Source organism: Podarcis filfolensis, assembly GCF_964270895.1.
Source record: "Podarcis filfolensis genome assembly, chromosome: 5".
Classification (NCBI taxonomy): domain Eukaryota; kingdom Metazoa; phylum Chordata; class Lepidosauria; order Squamata; family Lacertidae; genus Podarcis; species Podarcis filfolensis.
Window position 1 is genome coordinate 97,029,211 of NC_139608.1, and position 25,106 is coordinate 97,054,316.

Below are 25,106 nucleotides of genomic sequence, written 5' to 3' on the forward strand. Positions count from 1 at the left end.
CCCGCGTCCCATTTTAAATTGTAGCCCAAGAGTGTAGTCAAGGGTGGGTAATAAATTGGAAAAATAAATTAGTAATATTTCCAGGCTTCTCTCCTCTCCTTCAAATGTCACAACTGAGCAATAGATCGCTTGCTCCTCTCAGTTTCTATACAGTCATGAAGTGAATATTGCAGACGGGTAAAAACTTGCATCATGACAGTTTTGTTTGTAATCCTCATGAACACCTCTGTTTCCCACACAACCAGGTCTTCTCCAGATTGGAGAACAATTGAAAGCAGAAATTTAACACGATGAATAATATTTTTAGACAAATCACTGAGGTCTCAGTCCATCATACTTAAGAACCATAGTTGATTGTCTAAAATGCTGCTGTGCTTCTTCTGAAAACTGGAGAAATACGTATCTCCACTAGAGAGATTCACTGTCTCTGCTACAACTGGCAGAGAAGTATGGGTGACAGTAAGCATTTTATGAGTCATTCCTCTAGACTAGATCATTTCACATCTGATGCCACCCTCTGTGCAGTAGCGTTCTGTCGTCTCAGTTGCATTAAGTACTGCAATATAAAGAAACAATTTATGGAAGAACTACAATGGCATTCTTATTTTTTCACACTATATTAGGAACTGAAAAGGATGCGTGCCTGCAATACATAAAAATGAGGATGAACATAATCTGAAAGAGTGTCAAGAAATGCATACTTTATTTGGATTTCATTCTTAGCTCAGCTACTGTAGGTTGGCTCCCGAACAGTAATTATTTGGAAAAGATTACATGTATTTAAAATAACTAATTTGCATACAAACAAGGTCATCTATCAAACCAATAAGCACGGACTACAAAATACCGGCAAAGTTATGAAATAGAACCTCCAGGGAAATTTCAGCTCTTATCTTAATCTCCAATGGAGGAAACTATGAAACAAATAAGAACTGCAACTTGCATAAATGAGATCACCCATATTCTGTGTTCAGAGTCTTTGATAAATATTTTTGTCCTGAATACTTTTTAAAAAAAGTCAAAGTGATGAAAATTAATCTTTAGGGACATAATTACCATGACTCTTTCCTGCCAACTTCATGTTGCTCTGTTGTGAAATAGTTTTCATATGAAAAGCTATTTATTTTCACGAAGCAGTCCACATATTCATTTACATTTGCAGTGCTGGGCCACAATAGTTTTTCTCTGAGAGGTTATTAGTTTTTGGAAATCTTCATTGTTCGCAAAGTATTCTGCATTTGTACAATTGCACAGACAAGGAAAATTACAAGCAGGTCTAAGCCAGTATTGGAACTGAAAATTTGATCAAGTAATTCTAGAGAGAGGCCCAAACAATTTGTGAGGAATAGCTTAGTCAGAAAGACAAGGCAGAAATAGATGTTACGCTTAACACGGAGCTGTCTTGTCTTTTCGTTCTCAAATTCTTACCCCTTTCCCCAAAACAGTTGTGCTGTGACTGCGTCAGACCATACATTTCTCTGTCCTCATTCCACTTCATTGGTAGCTTCTGGTGATGCAGAAAGATGCAGAAAGTGAGACTGAGTTTTACAGGCGGAGGACAAAGCAGTCATTTGCAGCAGCTGCTGCAAGTCAAGCAAACTGTCCAGTTCTACCCTAATTGGTCTGCCCACGAGCAGAAATCTCTTTTCCCAACCCACAGCAGAAGTTTCCAGCAAAAAATCCATCTGCTTATTCAAATTTCATCCAATTCAGTTTGCAGCAACATTCCTTCAGTGCTGTCAACCGCTCACTTCAATTAACAGTTCCAGATGCTGTCACATATGCATGTTTAAAAACCTGGTTCTGTGAGAACGGGGCTCGATTTTCATAATTAAATGTATTAGAAATAAGCCTTCAAAAAGCTTCCAGCTGGAAAGAAACATAGTTAATGGTCCAATCATATCGCCTTTGGTGCATGGTAAAGAGAGGAAGGGTTGTACTGAATATTTTTTTCTGTTTTAATCAGCATTTTATACCTTCTTTAAAGACGATCTACCTGCTATACCACTGATGCAGCTCTTTAAAATAATAAAAATACTGATAATCAAAAGACTATCTTTTGAAATTCACCCAGTTTTTTTGATGCATGTCGTCAACCCCCAAAATGTATGGATAGGGGAAATTGCTTTGGGATATGCATCTATTAGGAGAACTCTTCGTGAGAATGCATACAGTTTTTCACGCCAACTCTTTTTTCCCTTTCTTTTCCTTTGTGATTGGAAAAATGAGAAACCAAGAAAACTGTCAGATTCATCCACCCCTAGTACAAACTTACTCCCCCAAAACATTTAAAGAATGTTTGCATATGGCTTAAGTGATGTGTCAATTTACTAGGCCTAACTTTCTCTGGATTAATGTTGATGCTTTGCTAGACCTTTAAAGCAGCCTGGAGCATAAGCAGTTGCCCTACATTATATTGGACCATTGGTCCACCTCATTCAGTCTTGTCGACAGCAGATTTTCTCAGCCTCGGATCCCCAGATATTGTTGGACTACAACTGCTATCATTCCTAGCTAGCAGGACCAGTGGTCAGGGATGATAGGAGTTGTAGTCCAACAACATCTGGGGATCGGTGGCTGAGAAAGGCTGGTCCACACTGAGGAGAAGTGGCTCTCTAGGATTTCAGACTGGAGTCTCTCCCAGCCCTACCCAGAGATGCTGGACCCTTTGCAAGCACAGCAGATGCTCTCTCCCTGAGCTGCAGCTTCCCCCCTTCAAATTCTATCTTCACTGTCAGAGGCTGCATGCCAGCTGCAGGTTGGCCACTGTGAGAACAGGATACCACCCCATACATCATGTTTTTTTCTCATGAGAGCATGGCAGCCATTTTGGGCGCCATGCTCTCTCGTGATCTTGCCCCGAAAAAGCACTTTTCCTGGGCCTGTGATCTATTGTGGGTCACGTGACTCACATGGGAGTGCAGCCACAGAAGGTGGGGTCCTGGCTTAGGGCCACATCATGTTGGAGGGTATGGGATGCTGGACTAGATGGGCCATTGGCCTGATTCAGAAGACTCTTCTTATGTTCCTGAACATTAGGATCTGAAAATCAAGTTCTTCCTGTGAAGGGAAGCAGGAACTTGAAATGTCTAATTATAGTTCTATGAACTTCACACCAGACCATGCGATTCTGTGGAAAGGCTATAGTTAAGCAAAACAAAAAACAAAAACAAAAATGAAATGAAACCCAGAGAACTGGGGGAATCACTGCAGCCAAAAACAACAACAACATTATGTCTCATGAGCAGATGTCGTTTCTGTTTTGTACCTCCTAATTTTCTCCTTATTTCTTTTGGATTTCACCATCTGCATTTTAAAACACATAGGGAATGAAAAGAGCAATAGACCAAAGAAATGAATATATTTTCCAGTTGGCTGGAAAATTCCAGCAGGATATGACTGACTCATAGAATTTTAGTGTCACCCACAGGTTTTTAATGGGTATTTCTGGAAGATGGCAGGGAAGGCAACAAGTCAACTATTGATCAGCACCAGTGTTATGAATGGCATATGCCTAAACAGTGACAGGTGTGAAATGAATGACCTGGTTGCATTAACGCAATTCTTTGTAGGGCTGAAATGTTTCAAAGATTAATCTATTTACAGTAATTATTGAAAATATTTTGATTACAAAGGTGATTATAAATTGAACAGTAGGGTTTTTTAAAAAAAGCAATTGTCTTTTCTTTTTTTTAAAGGTACGTATGACAAGGGGGGTAGTCCATGGTTATGGTTAGACTGTTTGGGCTAGGACTCTGCTCAAATCCCCACTCAACCATGGCACTCACCCTGTGAGTTTGGGCCAGTCACCCTCTCACAAGCTGGCCTGCCTCACCAAATTGTTCTGAGGACAAAGTAGTGAGGTGGATAACCGTAATATATTGCCTTGAGCCCCTTGGAGGCCAGTCAATAAGATAAATAAATAACTAAATTGCTGAACAGACATTCCTCATAGAGGCAGGGATTTCTCTTCTCAGGTGGTACCTGATCTATGATTTGTGCTGATGCGCAAGGAAGCTTCGCTCCTGCAGCGTTCAGTGCAACCCCTAGGCAGAATGTTTTTCTCTTTGGAAGAATTAGTTTAGCCATATGGAACTTTGTGTGGATGCAATCAATTAAACCAAATATCGTTTTCAGCGAAGAAAATCTCAGTTCTGGTCCTTTGGTTCAAGCATTTGAGCCTGTGGTCATAAATTTCAAAGGGATTTTTATCTCAGTGACTGTACTTTTTTTGGGGGGGGGAGTCACCTCTCCCTGCCGTGACAAAGTGCAGTAACCTTCTCCTGGTATCCGTTATGTGTGTGGGCCCAATAACAAGGGAAGAAGCTAAGCTATGGGGGACGTACTCCTCTTCTTTGCAAGAATAGTTGTTGTTTTTTCAAAAGGGGTGTTTTCAGGACGTGGAGGCTGTGTGTGCTGCGCTCTGTTGGTACTGTGGTGGTAAAAATGCTCTGCAGGTGGAGGGCCCCCACATAAAATGGGGGGTTGAGGAGGGTCATTTGTGTGGGAGTAAGAAATGCCCCTATTTTTGTTATGTACTGACGTTCTCACCCTGGGCCAGCAGGGGGATACGGTAGATAGTTTTCACTCAGGTCCACATATGCAAATAAGGGACTGAAAGTAATCGCTGTGTCGTCTGATATGTTCACCCACAACTTAACAATTTTCATCAGAGAAATGTTGGAAGGTATGCTTTTACTTCCCCCACAAAAAGCCCTTGGCTCAATTTATCTGCCATTTGGATGCCACGATCCACTCCACAGCGGCTCCTGCGTCAGCAAATTTCATTCTACTTTGATCAAATGTGGGGAAGCGGCAGCTGTTTTTAGGTTTCCCATTATAGTGAATTAGTACCAAGTTACTTTCATTTTATACAGAGCAGCCCAGAACCTGAAATGGAGATTGGAGTGAAGAGAGCGCACAGCAACTCAGAAACGGACAGGAATTTTGTAAAATGCAAGGGTAATCTTCAGGCCCATGCACACCCCTAGCAACTACTGTGTTATGAAAGACTTGTGGGACTTGGCAAAATGGTGGCAGTGGTACAACTCAAATGATCCTAAAGAACAATCTAGAACTTCATCATCTCATGTTTCCACAGTGATTGATCCAAACATGCTCCTCTGATTTTGTATCTAGAGGCGTTGTTATATGAAGAGGAGTTGTTAAATGCTTCTGCCCAGAGGTCTAATTAAGCCCAGTACAGGTCACAGTTTGGCCTGCCAGGCCATTTCCTACAAATACCAACTGCTCCCCCCTCCCACCTGATGTGATATATGACATTAGTTGTGGGGCACATGATACATATTAAAGAGGATCAATCACTGAAAGTACATCTTCAAAGGAGCTTGCTGTAACTGCCCATCAACTGCTAAGTGGGTACAGCAACCTTCTTTTAATTTCCATAGGTGTCCATCACCTGGCATCATTATGCCACCAGGTGAATGACAGATGAGTAGTCCTGCCCACCCGTTGAAGCTGGCCCACGGGGGCTGAGTGGTTTTGGAATCTAGCCCACCAGCCAGATCCAGTTCCTTAACAACTCTACCATAATGATATACAAGAATCTGTGTGTGTGTGTGTGTGTGTATTTCTGTGGCGGTGTGGTTGGGCTTGGTATGGCTGCTTTAAAATGTTACATGAAGTGGCACTATCCGAAGGACTTTCAGTCTGTTTCTGTTGGGGTAGCACTCATTTTAAAGAATGAAAACCAGAATTTAGGATCTTCAGGTGGTGGCTGTGACCAGGAATGCTTTTGTATAGCTTAGGATGCTGTTTTTTGATTATTTGATTATTTCTTTAAAAAATTAAGTGTTAGATGGCTTGGGCATTTTTTGAAAATAGAAACATGGTTGAGTAGCAACTACCGAGTCACAGTTTACAATTCACACAGTTTCTGAAACACAAGTCCAAAATGTAGGCAGATTGCTATTAAGTACATCCTTTGCCCAAATGAGCAGCATCAGTTCATCAGATTAGCTGTTCTAGTGAGCTTCATTATGAACCCCCAAATTTGGGATCCCCTCCAAACTGGTGCCAAGGTTTTGAGGCATCTGATCATAGCCTGCATTTTTAATCAAGGCTTATATTTTGATCAGATTCCTGTATTCTAAAAATGACCTTAAAGAAATATATATTTGTAAATGTTTGTATCTCTCATGCCAGGCAGAAACCATACTCTGGCAGCTGTTTATCTTCTTGATCAAGGGCCCCCCTGATCTATAGCAGTGTCTCAGGGTTGTAAAAGGAAATTAAAGCCTGGGAACAAAAGGTCACACTGACCATACAAATTATAGAATACAATCAAGGTTGCAAAAATAGTAATTAATTACTGTGCCTCCCATTAAACTTGAGCCACATCTTCCTAAGGTTAAAAAAGCAAGAGCTAATACAAACAGAGCTGGCTAGGGAAGAGGCCTCTCTCTCTCTCTGGAACTGCTTTGAAGCTTCAGGGAATTTAGAAAACTTAGAGAACCTAGCTTTTATAAAGTTCCTTTTTTACTTAAGAAAAGGTCTTTGCTTCTAAAAATCTATATATGTATGAAATATATTGGCTTAAATGTAATTATGCAAAGGATTTAGAAAGTAAGAAATCATAGAATCATAGAATCATAGAAGAAGTTGGAATAGACCACGAGGGCCATTGGGTCCGGACCCCTGCCAGACAGAGAGACGCCATCGGAGCACTCCTGACATATGGTTGTCAAGTCTCTGCTTAATGACCTCCAAAGAAGGAGATCTTTCATTGATAATGTGTGGGAAGATGAACAAAAGATCTGTTTTGGAGTGAATAGGGCAATAGGGCAAAAGATGAAATGTTAGTTAAGGCGCCTAGTCTAGGGCAAAAGGTTATCTGGTAATTAAGGTGCCTTGTAGAGGTTAATGGCTGTTTGCCAATTATAAATAGAAGGAAATATAGCTCTTTGTCTCCCATAAAAGGTAATAGGAAATGGGTGTATCTTTTATGATTGGTTCTAGCGAACAGCCAATAGGAATTTTAACCAGGCTGATTGGACAGAGGCAGCCAAAGGAGGAGCAAGGGGGCTGAGCTGAGGGAATATAAGTGCTGGCCATAATGACAGGAGGCCAGGCCAGAGCTTGGTAACCATATACCACTGTGCCTCACATTTATTTGTCTGACAAATAAATTATTATTTTAATTTCTCTATTGCTGCGTTGAATATTTCATTCCAGCTAAACGTTAACCACAAGCAGGGTGCTACATTTTATGGTGCCGTGACTCGGATAAGTGGTCTGCTGGAACGCAGCCCCTTCGCCTTACTGGGCAGGGTACAAGAGGGAGGACCACTAACTGCTTACCCAGCGCGCACTGGAACATTTTTCCAGGGGAACGCAGAAGTCTCGTCTGTCTGATACCCTGCTCACCGACGGCGACGGACCGGGGGGAACCAGAGAAATAAAGAGGGATCCGCTAAGGGTAAGTGCACAAAGGGGTTTTGGCCCTCCAATTAATTGGGAGGAAGAGAAGTCTTGATCAAACTTCTGCGTCTCAGTAAGGGGGAAACTGAGTACGCTAGGTGGTTGGGTACATCAGACGGTGGTCTGGTGGAGGAAAAGGGAAAGGTTGGGAAGTAGAGTGTGGTGAAGTATCCAGCGCATTGTATGTGTGAGAAAGTACAATCTGTAGCTGACCTGAGTGTGGAGTGGGTAGTACTTCGTTTCCCAGTAAGGCGACTTCACTGGGCAAGGAACCCCACGAAGCGAGTGTGTGAGTGACCGAGTGGATACTTCACAGGGCCATACAATGGGAGTTGGGGGTTCAAAGGGGGAAAATACACCTCTTGAATGTATGTTAAATAATTTTAAGAAAGCCTTCTCAGGGGCATATGGAGTCAAAATGACGCCAGAGCGCTTGAGAACGTTATGTGAATTAGAGTGGCCGAAACAAAATACTGAATGGCCATCTCAGGGAACTTTTGATATAAATTTAGTAAGCAAACTTTGGACTAATATCGCCAAAGAAACGGGAGGGTGCCCAGAACAATTTTCATATATAGATTCTTGGCTGAGCACATTAAATAAAAATCCTCCATGGATAAGGGAATGCAAAGTCCAACGATGCAAATTATTGGCTGTAAAAGCCGAAGCTAGGAAAGGAATCTTGCCAAATAAACTTAAACCCATTTTTGAGGGACCAGAGGAAGAGGTGCTTCCACCTCCACCCTATGCTCCACATCGAAGGGAGCCTAATCCAAATACTCCACCAGTTGTAACCCCAAGGCAAGAAAGTGGAACGAATAATGGGGGTGGAGTCACAGAACTTGATTCCTTGATAGATTATGATAAATATCTTCAGGAGGCATTGGAGTCCTATAATAAAGCCCAAGCAGAAGTGGTTATTCCACCTGTGAGTCCCAGTAGAACTCCATCTACAGTCTCCTTTAGTGGAACAACCAATTGCCCACCCCAAACCCCTGTACATCCAAATCCTAGAGAACTATTACAGAAGTTACAGGAAGACCTTGATCGGTCAGCAAGCAATACAGCCAGGCGTATAAAGCTGCTAAAAGAACGCCTTGGGACAGATACCATCCCCTATGATTTGAGGCCCCTAGAGCAAAGCGAAGAGAAAGGTCACGTAGTAGCCCCTCTTAGAAGAGTATTTGATGCACTTGAGGAGCCTGTGCTGGTTAACGGGCAACCCGGACCACGGCCACCTCGAACTTCGACCCTCCAGTACATTCCATTCACAACTACGGATCTGATGAATTGGAAAACACACACCCCATCTTTCGCAGAAAAACCTCAGGCTATGATGGACTTGGTGACTTCAATAGTAAATACTCATAGTCCTACTTGGACAGATTGCCGCCAACTCCTGAATACTCTGTTCACCACTGAGGAAAGAAGAGACATAATTGAAAAGGCACAGATATATTTGCGTGAGCAGGCCAGAGTGGGAAATATTTTTAATATTGACCGTCATCTCCAGGATAACTTTCCTTTGGAAGATCCTAATTGGGATCCAAACAATGCAATTCACCTGGCCAGGCTTACCACCTACCGCCAGACGCTTGTGCAAGGTATCCGCAGGGCATGCCAGAAGCCCACTAATATGTCTAAAGTCTCAGAAGTAGAACAGAAACCAAATGAGAGTCCGGGAGATTTTTTAGAGAGGCTGCAGGAAGCCTATCGTATATGGACTCCTTTTGACCCTGAAGCCCCTGAAAACAGCAGAATGATTACTGCTACATTTGTGGCCCAGTGTGCTTCTGACATTCGTAAGAAAATTCAGAAATCAGAAGGATGGGAAGGGATGCTGATGAGCCAAATTATGGCCATTGCACGCCGAGTTTATCGGAATAGGGATGAGGCTGAGAAACAAGAGAAGAAGAAGTGGCAGAAGGAAAAGATGGTGATGCTAGCCACAGCAGTGAAGCAAGACTACCGCCCTTTAAACGGAGGGAGAGGGCGGGGAAGGAATCCACCACTGGGAAGGAATCAATGTGCGAATTGCAAGAAGGAGGGTCATTGGAAGCGGGAGTGTCCTGAACCCCTGAGGTTGGAAGAAGTACGCCCAGGCCCAGGCCCAGGCCCAGGCTCCGGCCCAAGAAACCAGGGACGGGGACGGGGAATGATCTGAAATGGAAGATATCAGAGACCTGGACAAGGACAGAGTAGAGACAATTTCATTGGACTGGCAGAGGAGGATTTTACCCAAGACTAGGAACGACCGGACTCCATAAAGTTAGGCTTCCAGGAGCCCACGGTCACGATTCAATTAGGGAGCCATTTAATAGACTTTATGATTGATACTGGGGCTGAATACTCAGTACTCCCAGAACTATTGCAGAAAAAGGCATCCAAAAGTGTAGTCATTAAAAGTGCCACTGGTCAGTCAGCTAAGAGGTCTTTCCTTCAACCTTTGGAATGCCAGATTGGGGGACATCGTTTAACCCATCAGTTTTTGTATATACCTGAGTGTCCAATACCTCTCTTAGGTAGAGATATGCTGTCCAAATTGCAGGCCCAAATCACCTTCACTCCTCAAGGTCCAGAAATGAAACTGCCATCAAAGGCAGCAGGAATAATTACCCTCTCAGTACCTAAGGAACAATCATGGCGCCTAATGTCAGCCCTGCAAGTCCAACCCACATTGGATACAGGATTAAACAAGCTCCTCCAAACCCTACAGGTGCCACCAGGAGTATGGGCCGAAAATAGCCCACCAGGAATGGCTAAGAATATAGCTCCAATTGTAGTAACCCTAAAACCTATGGCTACCCCTGTATCTGTAAAGCAATATCCTTTACCCCGGCGAGCAGCAGAGGGCATCCAGAAACATTTGGACCGCCTATTAAAATATGGTCTGCTTAAGCCCTGCCAATCAGAATGGAACACACCCCTTTTGCCTGTTCGGAAACCTGGGACAGATGAATACAGGCCAGTACAGGACTTGAGGCTCGTAAACCAGGCTATCGAGACCTTGCACCCAAATGTACCAAACCCATATACCCTGCTGAGTTTGATCCCACCAGAAGCAACATTTTTTACTGTATTGGACTTGAAAGATGCATTCTTCTGTTGCCGGCTGGCACCACAGAGCCAACCTATATTTGCCTTCCAGTGGGAAGACCCTTTGACAGGAACAAAAGGCCAGCTAACCTGGACAAGATTGCCCCAGGGATTCAAAAATTCCCCAACTTTATTTGGTACTGCCTTGGCGAAAGATTTAACAAGTTACCCCTCAATACCTGGAGAAAAGGTGGTTCTGCAATATGTAGATGACCTTATACTAGCGGCAAAGGATTTTGATACCTGTAAAGAAGGGACAGAGGAACTGCTCCACTTGCTCTGGGAAGCTGGCTACCGAGTTTCCCAGAAAAAGGCACAGTTATGTTTAGAAAAGGTCAAATATTTGGGCTTTGACATCTCACACCAACAACGAGCATTGAGACCAGAGAGGAAAGAAGCTATTTGCCTTATTAAGGAACCTACCACAAGGAAACAACTCAGAGGATTCCTGGGAACAGCAGGGTTTTGTAGACTATGGATACCTGATTTCAGCAGTCTGGCCAAGCCCTTACATGAAAGCACTCGAGGTGCAGAAAAGGACCCATTCGTATGGGGACCTGAGCAGCAACAAGCCTTTTTAGCTATCAAACAACGACTTATGGAGGCCCCAGCCCTTGGACTGCCTAATTCGGAAAAACCCTTTCAGCTGTATGTACATGAACAGAATGGGATTGCAGCGGCAGTCCTGACCCAGAGATTAGGAAGTTGGAACCGTCCAGTAGCTTATTTGTCAAAACAATTGGACTCAGTAGCAAAAGGATGGCCTCCATGCCTAAGGGCAGTAGCGGCCACTGCAAGCCTTGTCAAAGAAGCTGATAAATTTACCTTTGGCCAGACGATGTATGTGAATGTACCTCATGCTGTTCTGACACTTATGGAATATAAGGGTAGTTATTGGCTAACAAACCCAAGGATGGCTAGATACCAAGGCCTATTGTGTGAAAATCCCAGGATTCATCTACGAGTAGTGAATATGCTCAATCCAGCAACTTTGCTGCCCCTACCAGAGGTAGATGATGAAGAATCACATGATTGTCTCCAAATAATGGATGAAGTTTATTCCAGTAGACCCGATCTGAAAGATGAACCATTGAAAAATCCAGATGTTGTATATTATACTGATGGTAGCAGTTACCTGCATGAGGGTGCCAGACGAGCAGGATATGCTGTGGTCACCAATGAGGAAGTTGTGGAAGCTGAAGCTTTGCCTGCTGGCACCTCAGCACAAAAAGCTGAACTTATAGGTTTAACTAGAGCTCTGCAATTGGCAGCCGGATGTAAGGCAAACATCTATACTGATTCTAAATATGCCTTCTTAACCCTGCATGCACATGGAGCTCTATGGAAAGAAAGAGGTCTAATCGGAGCCCACGGGAAGGCCTTGAAATATGGACCTGAAGTAGAAATCCTGTTGGAAGCAGTATGGGCTCCAGAACAGATTGCTGTAATGCACTGCAAAGGTCATGGACGTGGAAGGGATCCAATAACCAGAGGAAATCATGCTGCTGACAAAGCAGCCCGAGAGGCAGCCCAAAAGCCTGTGGGAGGATTTATAGCAGCCCTCATACCAGAGGTAGTTCCAGAAGAAGTTAAACCTCACTATACCCCAGAAGAGAGGAAGTGGGCTGAACAGGAAGGGGCGATTGTGAAGGACGGTTGGATGATCCTGCCAGACAATAGGATTTATGTACCTCATCACTTAGCAGGCACAATTGTAAGAAATTATCATGAATCTACTCACCTTGGCGGTACTGCAACCAGAGAGAGTCTCAGTCGGAAGTTGTATATTATTAACCTATCACAATTAGCAACTTGCATTTCCCAGAAATGTGTTCTTTGTGCTAAAAACAATCCCAGGCAGGGACCGGTACAACCTCCTGGAATCCAACATGTGGGATACGTCCCCATGGAAAGCCTAATTGTGGACTTCACAGAGCTGGTCCCTTCTAAGGGATTCAAGTATCTCCTTGTGTTTGTAGATACTCTTACTGGATGGGTTGAAGCTTTTCCCACCAGAACTGAAAAGGCACGAGAGGTAACTAAGAGACTCCTCACCGAATTGATCCCAAGGTTTGGATTACCTAGATGCATTGGAAGTGATAATGGGCCAGCGTTCATTGATCAAGTAGTACAAGAAGTATGTCGAGTCCTACAAGTGAAATGGAGACTGCATGCAGCATATAGGCCTCAGAGTTCAGGGAAAACTGAAAGAATGAATCGGACTCTGAAAACCCAATTGGCAAAATTAACCCAGGAAACAGGATTGGGATGGGTAGATGTGTTACCCATAACACTGTTTCGTGTTCGGTGCGCACCCACAAAAAGACTTAAGTTGTCACCTTTTGAGCTCCTGTATGGGAGGCCGCCCTCCTTTGTTCAGGATATTCCAGCTGACCTCAAACAAATAGGAGACTATGTGACACAGGGACAAGTGCAATCTCTCTCCCGTGTTTTTGTTTCTCTTAACAGGTGGGCCCTCGAGCGCACGCCGTGCAGCATTGCTGAGCCGATTCATCAGTTCCAGGCTGGCGATAGCGTATGGGTGAAAGAGTGGAAACGCGATCCACTTGCACCTAAGTGGCGTGGACCTTACACCGTCTTGCTCTCTACTCCAACAGCGGTGAAGGTAGCTGAGGTGACCCCCTGGATTCATCACTCCCGTTTGAAGAAGTCCGAAGGCAGTTGGACGTGCAAAGGTGACCCCTCTAATCCTTTAAAACTGACTCTCTCCAAAAACCCCTGTATCTAGCCCTACGGGGAACGGGCTAGGTCACGGGCAACATTAGACGACCGGCCTGCTGCAGCCACAACCTGGAAGCTGGCTGACCTGCGCACGCCTGAAGCTTGAGGAGCATCTGAACCAGCGATTGTGAACGGGAAGATTCTCTTATACAATTGATTGACTGCCCCCCCCCCTGTGGAACAATTATCAGAGATATTACTCATTGGGGATCCTTGGGACATATGTTTTGGTCTTGGTGGTTCCCCATTTCTGTCAATGGAGGAATTATATTGGGACTAATATTTTTTTGTTATCACAATAAGGTAATCTTTTGTGGAAGGAATGCATATACTAGACATCAACATGATTTTATTATTAATCCTGATCCCTTGGGAAGGGGAAGGGTCCTTGAATTTGAGCAAATTTGCTAAATATGGATTCAGTCAAAACCACAATATGTGGGTAGGCTTAGCTGAGATGGTAGCCAATGTTACAAATAGGACCAATTGCCTTGTTTGCTCTCTTGGGCCAGATGATTCAGAGGGAGGTATGCCCTTATTACCAATACCATTAAATGCCATTGGTATGGTAAGCGAAATGCCACACTAAACAGAAGTACAGAATTTCCCCGGATGGAACTCAACTAAACCAATACGAGTTATACCTGTACAAGGGGAATTCTGTGTACATAAATCATCAGAGGCAGCTGATTCTACCATGATAGGCTCTTCTCATTGCCACTATACTTGGGATTATATTAAGAATAGTCAAACCTGGGCAAACGGTACTACCTATCGAACTCGGAATACCTTGCCCTGTGCACCTCCTTTTATTCATGCATGGAAAATGGTGTGGAACATAACTATGACAGAAAAAGGCAATCTAACATACTGCACTGTGAGCTCTATGCCCCTTTTGATATTTCGCCTTATGCACTCCACGTACCAAAGACCTCAGACCCGATGGTTGTGGTGGATATGTGGAGAATGGGCATACAAGAAACTCCCTTCCAAATGGAGTGGGACTTGTTTCCTGGGATGGGTATTACCACCAATGTGGATTATGCCCACTAGTTCGGCCAAGCGTACACGAAGAAACGCTGATATTTCTCATATAGCAGGAGGAAGTACCCAAAGTTGGAGCGATACTGATGATTGGCCACCAGAGCGCATTATAGCCTATTATGAACCTGCCTCCTGGAATCCTGATGAGCTCATACAAGGGGCTCGAGATCCTATTTATAATCTAAACAGAATAATTCGATTGCAAGCAGTAGTGGAACTTGTAACCAATGCAACGGCCCAGAGTTTGAGACTTATTGCACAACAGTTGGATGAAAGTAGAGCCGCCATTTTGCAGCTGAAAATGGGAATGGATTATGTACTTGCCAGGCAGGGAGGCCTATGTGGAGTCTTGAACTTGACAGGGAATGCCTGTTGCTTTAACATTTCTGATAATGGTGAGGCGATCCGTGTGTTGGCCACAAAGATGGAGAATATAGCACATGTCCCAGTACAAACATGGGAAGGATGGGATATGGGATGGCTCACCAACTGGTTACCAAATGTCGCAGGACTCAAAGGGATACTATTGTCTTGCTTGTTTTTCTTGACGGTAGTAGTAATGGTTTTGTGTATGGTGCCATGTATCATTTCATGTTTTAGAAGTACAATTAGCAAGATGATTTCAAATGAAACTCTACCTCATATCATGGCCCTATACAGAGCTTTACCTCAGGAATATGATGAAGGTCAAGCTATCAAGGACACTTGGGAAGGTCCTTGAGCTTGAAAGGGGGGAATGAGGCATCTGATCATAGCCTGCATTTTTAATCAAGGCTTATATTTTGATCAGATTCCTGTATTCTAAAAATGACCTTAAAGAAATATATATTTGTAAATGTTTGTATCTCTCATGCCAGGCAGAAACCATACTCTGGCAGCTGTTTATCTTCTTGATCAAGGGCCCCCCTGATCTATAGCAGTGTCTCAGGGTTGTAAAAGGAAATTAAAGCCTGGGAACAAAAGGTCACACTGACCATACAAATTATAGAATACAATCAAGGTTGCAAAAATAGTAATTAATTACTGTGCCTCCCATTAAACTTGAGCCACATCTTCCTAAGGTTAAAAAAGCAAGAGCTAATACAAACAGAGCTGGCTAGGGAAGAGGCCTCTCTCTCTCTCTGGAACTGCTTTGAAGCTTCAGGGAATTTAGAAAACTTAGAGAACCTAGCTTTTATAAAGTTCCTTTTTTACTTAAGAAAAGGTCTTTGCTTCTAAAAATCTATATATGTATGAAATATATTGGCTTAAATGTAATTATGCAAAGGATTTAGAAAGTAAGAAATCATAGAATCATAGAATCATAGAAGAAGTTGGAATAGACCACGAGGGCCATTGGGTCCGGACCCCTGCCAGACAGAGAGACGCCATCGGAGCACTCCTGACATATGGTTGTCAAGTCTCTGCTTAATGACCTCCAAAGAAGGAGATCTTTCATTGATAATGTGTGGGAAGATGAACAAAAGATCTGTTTTGGAGTGAATAGGGCAATAGGGCAAAAGATGAAATGTTAGTTAAGGCGCCTAGTCTAGGGCAAAAGGTTATCTGGTAATTAAGGTGCCTTGTAGAGGTTAATGGCTGTTTGCCAATTATAAATAGAAGGAAATATAGCTCTTTGTCTCCCATAAAAGGTAATAGGAAATGGGTGTATCTTTTATGATTGGTTCTAGCGAACAGCCAATAGGAATTTTAACCAGGCTGATTGGACAGAGGCAGCCAAAGGAGGAGCAAGGGGGCTGAGCTGAGGGAATATAAGTGCTGGCCATAATGACAGGAGGCCAGGCCAGAGCTTGGTAACCATATACCACTGTGCCTCACATTTATTTGTCTGACAAATAAATTATTATTTTAATTTCTCTATTGCTGCGTTGAATATTTCATTCCAGCTAAGCGTTAACCACAAGCAGGGTGCTACAGTTTTGCAACTGTTTTGCAGAGAAATCCCTGTGTTTTTCAGTGCCCCACAAACTGAGCAATTGACACGGGTATCACCCAAAACCCCAGTCATCCATTTCACAACTTTGAACTTTGAAGCCCAGCTCGATGTATTCCTTGATGTGTTTTCTGCAAAACTATTGTCAAACTTTGGTTGCAAAACACTGCAAAACTTTTGCCAAATTTGGATTCTGGTTTGGAGTAAATCGGACAATGTTGGATTTGGGGGTGTTAAATACAAATCTTGGTTTAATATATCAATTACTCAGTTTGTGGGGCACTGCAAAATGTGGGGTTTTCTCTGCAAAATGCTGCAAAACTTTGGCACCAGTTTGAAGGGGATCCCAAATTTTGGAGTTTGCAGTTAATGAGGCTGTTCTAGTAAATGCATTATTTTATGTCTGTTTACCAAATAGTTATGAGTACGAAACAATTTACAGATAGACCCCGTATATGCAAATATAAAACAAAAATGTGAACTAAAGAATATATTCACTGCATAATGAAAATGCAAAGGGTAGCAAGGCCCAAGGCATAGCATAAGATAGGAAATGGAAGAATAATATGCACTTTAACTGCCAAAACATCTGAATTGGATGGTAATTGCTTAAAACCTTGTATTTAATTAGCACCCTGGGTGCTTCTGAGCCAGCTGTATCCATATGTTTGCAAGTTAGTAGCTGAATTACAGTTCTAATTACCATATTCTATACATAAACTGATATTAGGGCCCTGACAGATGACAAACAAGTATAGGGTTGCTTCTCTGTCTCTAAGGCCCTTGGCTTTTCCTCTGCGCTTCACAACCAGACGATTCTGAACAAGGCATGTTCTTGTTTCCGTTAACAGCTGTGCAAAGTTTCCTTGACATCCCAACAACACCAAAGTACATAGTTCACTTTGGCCCGTTGTCAGGTCCTCCCTTCAGCAACTCAGGAATGCCGTTTTAGGAAGATACCTTACAAGGAGAGGAAATGCCCAGGTGGCTCTGGGCAGCAGGAAACAACGGAGCGTGCCCTTCCTCATTGCCAGTATTATATAGACATTCAAATTAGGTTTATCCAGCCCATCTTATATAAGTTTCCTGGGCATTCAGAATAACACAACATCTCCCTATTATTACAGGATGAGAGCCCAGAAGTCACATGTTCAGTCGTCAGATTTTGCACTGCCATGATAGATATTTGACAAAGAATGGTCTATGCTTCAATTCAGTCCTAAACTGAAGGCCCATATTGTTAGATCCACACTTCTGAAGCCCATCCCACATAGCTGTGTTAACCGATCTTTTAATTTTCCTTATAAATTTTTACTCACCCATTATCTATGCTTAATTAAGTATTCTATGTATGTTTAAATCTACATTTGGTTCTTGCTCCTATTTATTTAATAATTATTTGCTTAGATTCATACTATTATGCTATTTATTTAGCTGTTTTGCTTATGCTGGTCTACGACCGTAATAAAGTACCGTATTTTTTGCTCTATAAGACTCACTTTTTCCCTCCTAAAAAGTAAGGGGAAATGTGTGTGTGTCTTATGGAGTGAATGCAGGCTGTGCAGCTATCCCAGAAGCCAGAACAGCAAGAGCAATTGCTGCTTTCACTGCACAGCGATCCCTTTTGCTGTTCTGGCTTCTGAGATTCAGAATATTTTTTTTCTTGTTTTCCTCCTCCAAAAACTAGGTGCGTCTTATGGTCTGGTGCGTCTTATAGAGCGAAAAATGTGGCACTTGACTTGAGTAAACTATTTGTGGCTGCACAAAGACATGGGCACTTGTGGTCTTTCACAATATGGAAGACACCATATTGTATTTTGCCATTAGGCAGTAGAATGACTGTTTACCAAGCATTAGTTTGCACATGAATCCTTAGAAACTACTCCAGATTAAGTTCTCCATGGGACATTTGGTGGACTGGGCCTGCATAGATAACCAAATCACCAGAGGATGAGCTCTCAAATGCTGGGATGCCTTGGCTTATCCTGCCAACTGGTAAGAAAGATTTTATCACACATCCAAGTGCAGTTATTTGTAGCAAGATGGCCATTGGTACAGTTTTCCTGTATCACTCTGACAAATGGTTTGCCCTGTTGCAGATTTGTCTCAGCAAGCTTCTGAATTGTTAGCTGGGTGGGGCCAGGAAGTGGTTAATTGCTCTGTACAGGAGGACATCTAGACAGCATCTCAAAAAGCAGACACATTACCTTGACAACAAAGATCCGTATAGTTAAAGCTATGGTTTTCCCAGTAGTGATATATGGAAGTGAGAGCTGGACCACAAAGAAGGCCGTAGAATTGATGCTTTTGAATTATGGTGCTGGAGGAGACTCTTGAGAGTCCCATGGACTGCAAAAAGATCAAACCTATTCATTCTGAAGGAAATCAGCCCTGAGTGCTCACTGGAAGAACAGATCCTGAAGCTGAGGCTCCAAGACTTTGGCCACCTCATGAGAAGAGAAGACTCCCTGGAAAAGACCCTGATGTTAAGAAAGATGGAGGGCACAAGGAGAAGGGGACGACAGAGGATGAGATGGTTGGATAGTGTTCTCAAAGCTACCAATATGAGTTTGACCAAACTGCGGGAAGCAGTGGAAGACTGAAGTGCCTGGCGGGCTCTGGTCCAGGGGGTCACGAAGAGTCGGACACGACTAATCGACTAAACAACAACAGGAGGGCATAGTGTCAAAGGCATGGCTTCCCCTTTTGTGGAGAAGGTGATCAGCCAGCTACAGACGTGCCCACGGTTGATGCCCATTTCCCTTTGGAGTGATGAGAACAAGCAACAAGGAACGGGGTGGAAGCAGCTCAGGAAGCAAATCTCTTGGCCCAGCCCTGCCTTTGGGTAGATAAAAGTGGTGGAATCCAGCTGTGTTGTGTGCCTTGGAAGGAAAATTACTTTAACTGGAAAAAGGTTTAAAATCCTTTAAACTTTTGTTCTGTAATTTTTTTATATTTTTTTCTGTTTTGTATTGTACAATACAGTCTCCACAGAGAAAAGAACCATTTTATTTTACATGGTCTTAGAACACTGGCATACAGGTTCTCCACAGTCAGGCTTGTGAAGCTGGTGGGAGAGCTTTACTTTCTTTTCCCCTTAGGTATGAAAAAAAGGGAGACAAGGTTTCATCAAAAGTATTTTCCTTTATAACCTCATTTGCAACTCTTTTAAGCCCAGTTAGTTGTTCTGAACTAGCTATATCCCAAATATTATTAAACCATATCTCAAGAGGTAGCTCCACCTGGGAATTCCACTGGTACCCTATCACTAGATGTGCAGCTACCCATAGAAAAAGAATTAAATCCTTATGCTGGATGGGAATCTCGGTTTACTGAAAGCAAGGTTTGCTGAGAGAAGTTGTTTAACAATTTTGGAGATAATATCGAAGATCCCGGTCCAATTTTGCATTCCCACCAAGCATAAAAATATGTCCCAAGGTTCCCGCAGCCCTCCAACAAAGGGGGGTGTAATGGCTTTAGGGGTTGCTCGTGCGTAAGTTACCGCCACTCTGGGCTAGGTTGCCTGGTTAAACCGTTTCTGTCTGGACAGCCATCCACTCCGTGGCTGTTCAGTCGCTAGCAGAATCCGTCAGTGGGCGTTTCTTGAACCTCTTCCAGCAAAGAAGTTCTTTGACGCCAAGTCGCCGCCTACTCTCCCTGCGCGGAAGTCTTCTGCGCAGGGTGGGTGTGGGCAGCGGAGGACCTGTGCTTTCCTCGCTGGTCTCCTGCGAAGAGTCCTGGAGCCTCCTCTCCGCTTCCCCCATCGGCCCCCCTCTATCCCTGGTGTTGCGCTGATTTTCTTCCCCAGCCGGAGAGCTTCCCCTCTCCCTGCTTGGCCCCTCTCCAGCATCGCTGTGGAGCCTCGCCTCCTCCTCTAGTTCCGATGGCAGTTCCCTGACAGGGGGTTAGAGATTTATTGATTTTGGCTAGACAAACCAGAGTCCAGTGCCACTTGAGAATGACCTTCAGAGAAGCTTCTTAAAGGCGAGATAGAATATATGCCATCCCACTTAGTGCTGTTAATTTTTTTGCTTATATCTGTCTCCCATACTGAACGTAGACCCTTTGCATTCTCCATATAGTGTTCTATGATCCTACACTTTGTCAAAGGGAAACTCCCCACCAGAGTAGAAATCATATATTGAACAGATGGAAAGCTCTTCAAGCTGAGAAAGCTGAAAGCAAAGAGTAAGGTTACCATAACTTCCATCATAGAGCTTCAGTATGCTGACGACAACATAGTGTGCGCACACTCAGAGGATGACCTTCAAACCATCCTAAATATATTTGCAGAAGCTTACAAAAATTTTGGCTTATCACTTAACATGCAAAAAACCAAAGCGCTGCACCAACAAGTACAAAATAACCCCTCTGCAGTGCCACAAATCCAACTCAATGGTGCAACGTTGGAAAATATCAATCACTTCTCCTACTTAGGCAAAAATCCAGCATCGCCTGAGCTCTGCGAGTGCGGCTTTCTCCCGATTGAAGTGCAGAGTGTTTGAGGAGCGGGACATTTGCAGGGAAACCAAACTGCTTGTTTACAAAGCTATTGTACTACCATATGCTTGTGAAACATGGACCACTTATAAACATAAACATAAACATAAACCACTTATAAACACTTATAAGTGGTCCATGCTTGTGAAACATTGGCCACTTATAAAATGCCATCTCCAACTCCACGAAAGATTCCATCAACGGTGTCTCCGAAAAATTTTACACATCACTTGGGAAGACAGGCAAACTAATATCAGTGTACTGGAAGAAGCAAAGATCACCAGTGTCGAAGCAATGATTCTTCAACATCAACTTCGTTAGACTGGTCATGTTGTGTGCATGCCTGGTGCTCAAAGCAACTACTCTATTCCAAACTTAAAAATGGAAAGCATAATGCTGGTGGTTAAACAAAAGAGGTTTAAAGACTGTCTCAAGGCAAATCTAAAAAAATGTAGTATAAACACTGACAACTGGGAAACACTGGCCTGCGAGCGCTCCAGTTTGATAACAGCCTTTACCAAAGGTGTCATGGGCTTGGAAGACACTTGAACTCAGGATACAAGGGAGAAACATGCTAGGAGGAAGGCACACTTGGAAAATCCACACCATGTTCAACTCTCACCAAGAAACCAATGTTCCCACTGTGGAAGGACATGTGAATCCAGAATTGGCCTCCACAGTCACTTATGGAGTCATTGTTAAAACCGTCTTTATGGAAGACAATATGAGTGATTGCCAAAGAAGAAGAAGAAGAAGAAATAGATAGAGAGATGAAATTTCTATCAAATTTGATAGAAATTTGATAAAATCAATTTTGATAACATCACTGACTCTTGCTGTGGTCATAATGAATCATAAAATCATAGAATTCAAGAGTTGGGAGAGACCCTGAGGATCATCTAGTCCAACCCCCTGAAATGCAGAAATAGGCAGCTCTCCCATATGGAGCTCGAACCTGCAGCCTCGGTATTATCAGCAGCACGCTCTATCCAACTGAGCTGTGAGTCACAGAACAGGTTGCATCTTTCACACCAATGAGTTGAAGGTGACAGAGGAATTCGCGGTGATGGATTTGCAATCCCTGGCTTGGAAATAAACTGAACTACTTTCCCCAATTTGGGAAGCAGCTCAGGGTTTTTCTGAGCCTGCCTAAAGTTGCCATCTTTACATTTGCCCATCCATTTCAGCTGCTCTCATTTGTCCTCAATGCCATGTTCTTTCAGCAGGGAAAGTGCAGCAGCGGGAGCACTAAATGGGTTGCATCTCTGTGCCTGCAGTGTCCCAGCTGCCCCACTTCCTTCCTGATGGTCATCACAGCGTCAGTGCTGGTGGGCAGGGGCAGGGTCATCAAAGCTGATGACACATGCACAGAAATGTTTTGGGGAAAAGGAAATTAAACTTTGTGTTAAACAGCACTTATGCCAAAAGATTCTGCAGACTTTACCCCCAAAATAGAAAACTCTCCTTTGTTTTGAATGCATGCTTCAAGCAATACTTGCTCTCTGGAGCCATAACTAAAACAATCTCTGTCAGTCCTAGTCCCTTTTTCAGGAAGGTAGAAGGGCGAGAAGGTTATATGTCTGGGAACAGAAGTGCAAACAGAAGGAATCTTTCTCTTATCCTGTGAAGTAAACGTCACACTCTTGACAAAATAAATGATAAATCATTAGCGAATCAGCTTCCATGCATTATGAAACACCAGCAAGGTTGGTCTTTAAAAAGTCAGTCCTTGACATATGACTTGGGCATCATTAGCCTTGTTTTCAAGGGGTGAGGAGAGACAGGCCTGTGGTTATAATGTCAGTCCTAGGGCTCAAGATAGACTGTAATTCATTTTGCCTTATACCAGCAGTTTATACCAGTATAAACACTGTGAAAGTTGCAAGTAGACAGTCAGCTCTAGGGGCTGGGGAGGAGGCAACACGAGAGTGGACTGGAGGTTGTGGCATCCCAAAATAATGGGATTAGACTTCTGAAGGAAATGTAGTGGAAACATTTACAGAAGGTCTAAGTCTGCAAAGGTAGGGAGACAGATAGACTGGGAATTTGGCTGAGAAGTGCAGTATTTGGTGGTGTTGATGGTCTATCTACACAGCCAGATGAAGCCAAAATCCTACTGGTGTCCAGGCACAAATTAACCTGAAAGTAAATATAACAAGGACTGTTGCTCAGTAAAGCAAACCAATCACGCAGCATGATATGGTGACAAACACATTTTTTATAAAAGTGTCCCTTACAAAGATGTTCAGAACTCCTACTAAAGTGTGGGACAAGCCATCTGTGGCCCCTGCCCTCTTCCTGCTGCAATTCCTCACCTCCTTCCTAAGTTTCTATTAAGTTGTGGGTGAACATATCCGACGACACAGTGATTCTTCAAACAGCTCTTGTTTATTCAGAGGCCAGAACAGAACTGAACTGAAGGCCTCAGTCAGCCTCCTTATATAGAGCTCCAGTACAACGTTACTGTAGCAACTTTCTAAAACTATCCAATCACTGAACGTCACTTTCGATCCTTCATTTGCATAACTATCTACAGTATCCCCCTGCTGGCCCAGGGTGAGAACTTCAGTACATAACAGCTTCCATGTGGGGCACTTAGTGCTCTCTGCTCCAGGGGTCCGGGGCTATATTTTGAAAGAAGAAGAAGAAGAAGAAGAAGAAGAAATTCCTATGCCCCACAAATAACCAGAGACGCGTTTTAAATAAAAGCACACATTCTGCTTATGTAAAAACACCAGGCAGGCCCCACAAATAACCCAGAGATGCATTTTAAATAAAAGGACACATTCTACTCATGCAAAAAACATGCTGATTCCCGGACCATCCGTGGGCCGGATTTAGAAGGTGATTGGGCAGGATCCGGCCACCGGGCCTTAGTTTGCCTGCCCATGCTCTGCTCATCATAGCATTTAAGAAAGAGGAACCGGCGTGCAGAATTCTTTCATTTGTATCTCACCATCAGACTGTCAACAAAGGGGATTGCAGATCCATATAAAGCAACAGAAGTTAACATCCATAGAAATCAGATCCCCGCAAAACCTTATGAAGCATAGACCAAGGGTGGGGAATGGGACCACCACCCCCCCGCCCCCCCCCCCGTCTCCTGACATCAGGTGATTTGACACCTACTGTCACCTCCTTTGAGGATGCACTTTCCATGCTAGCCAGGTGAACACACTGGGAACATATCTTCAAAGAGGCTTAGCAGCTCACTGGTAGCTACAGGGAGCCCCTTTGAAGTCTCTGCAGAGGGGGGAAGGCTCCTAACACCGGAGCATTTTGCAGAAAGCGGTTTGTATTAAAAGTGCCTCTTCCAGGGCTTTGAATACAAACTGCTTCCTTTAGAAAGAAAAAAGGAAATACTGGAAACTCAACCCAGTTGAGAGATCCATGATAAGCTAAGCAGAGTCCTCTGCCAGGTTTTAGGAAACAGAGGGACAATCTGAAAGGGTAGCCAAGGCACCTTCTAAGTTACTCTGGTCCTGAGGATGATTGGCGCCTGCATGAGGGAAGGGGAGCCTCTTTCCCCCACGCCAAAGGTTGCATTCCCTCAGGAGAAGTGGCCAGGAGCTGCAGACTAGTGGGCAGGAAGGCAGCTTCAAAAGACCCAGCATCTTTGAAATCAAGATGGGAGGGTGTCACCCACTACTGGTTTTTGTGTGGTTGTTGTGACTGCTGTCTGGACCGATACTTTTTTATTCGCTCTAAAATCCCCCATTCACTGCTTGAATTTTGCTACTGTTATCTATAGAATAGGCTAGTTAAAAGGCCTCATCCTGTGTCAGGGCCTGCCATAACATGAGGCAACTTGAAGTGGCTGCATCAAGTGGCAGAGAACAACAGCAGGATGCTGCGAGGACGGAGCCTGCCTTCCCTCGGGTGCAGTGGAAGACAGTGTCCCCTCTTCAGTCTGGAAAGGAGAGGGGGTGTCATCTTGACCTCTGCCTCAGGCAGCAAAACACCTTGTGCCAGCCCAGACCTGCATCCAGGCTGCAGCCCTGCAAAAGCTGAAGAGAGGGAGAAATGCTTTCCCTTTGAAAAGAAACCTAATTTGAACTGGATGTTAGAACCATTGCTTCTTTTGTCAAAACCTGTCATTTCCTTTCTCCTTTTCTCACATTATGGAAAGTGGGGCTTATTTTCCTATCTCCAAGTGGAAACAAAGATTCTACTTACTGTATTTAGTTTTGTGGCTTAGCGCTGCACCCTTCAAGCTAAATGCAAAAGGGCTGACTATAATGAGCTCCTCACTTGCCGTTACCTGAAGACCATAATTGCTACTTCCTTAGAACAGGAATGAAAGCTTTTCATTGACCATGGCTCGGTTGCTGTGGCAACGGGCTTTGCTGTT

At 43.6% G+C, this 25,106-nt stretch overlaps 1 protein-coding gene and 1 long non-coding RNA gene across 3 annotated transcripts; one reads left to right on the forward strand and one right to left on the reverse strand.

Annotated features, from left to right (window-relative positions):
- Positions 1 to 736: 736 nt before the first annotated feature.
- Positions 737 to 25,006, reverse strand: LOC310763604. The gene is made up of 3 exons (XR_014548709.1): positions 24,932 to 25,006; positions 2,913 to 3,060; positions 737 to 1,507 (listed from the first exon to the last, which is right to left on the reverse strand). It is a non-coding gene; the product is annotated as an uncharacterized lncRNA (long non-coding RNA).
- Positions 7,719 to 13,528, forward strand: LOC310762681 (uncharacterized protein). 2 transcript variants are annotated; one of them, XM_083614017.1, is made up of 3 exons: positions 7,721 to 8,655; positions 8,905 to 9,085; positions 12,798 to 13,528. In XM_083614017.1, exons 1-3 carry the CDS (start codon positions 7,766 to 7,768, stop codon positions 12,810 to 12,812), a joined length of 1,086 nt encoding a protein of 361 aa, XP_083470143.1. In that variant the 5' UTR covers positions 7,721 to 7,765; the 3' UTR covers positions 12,813 to 13,528. The 2 variants fall into 2 exon arrangements, with proteins under 2 accessions (XP_083470142.1, XP_083470143.1); XM_083614016.1 differs by having other exon boundaries at positions 7,719 to 9,085.
- Positions 25,007 to 25,106: the final 100 nt, after the last annotated feature.

Bases quoted from the DNA above. Each gene is read 5' to 3' on its own strand.
- LOC310762681 (XM_083614016.1), top strand. From the start codon at position 7,766: ATGGGAGTTGGGGGTTCAAAGGGGGAAAATACACCTCTTGAATGTATG.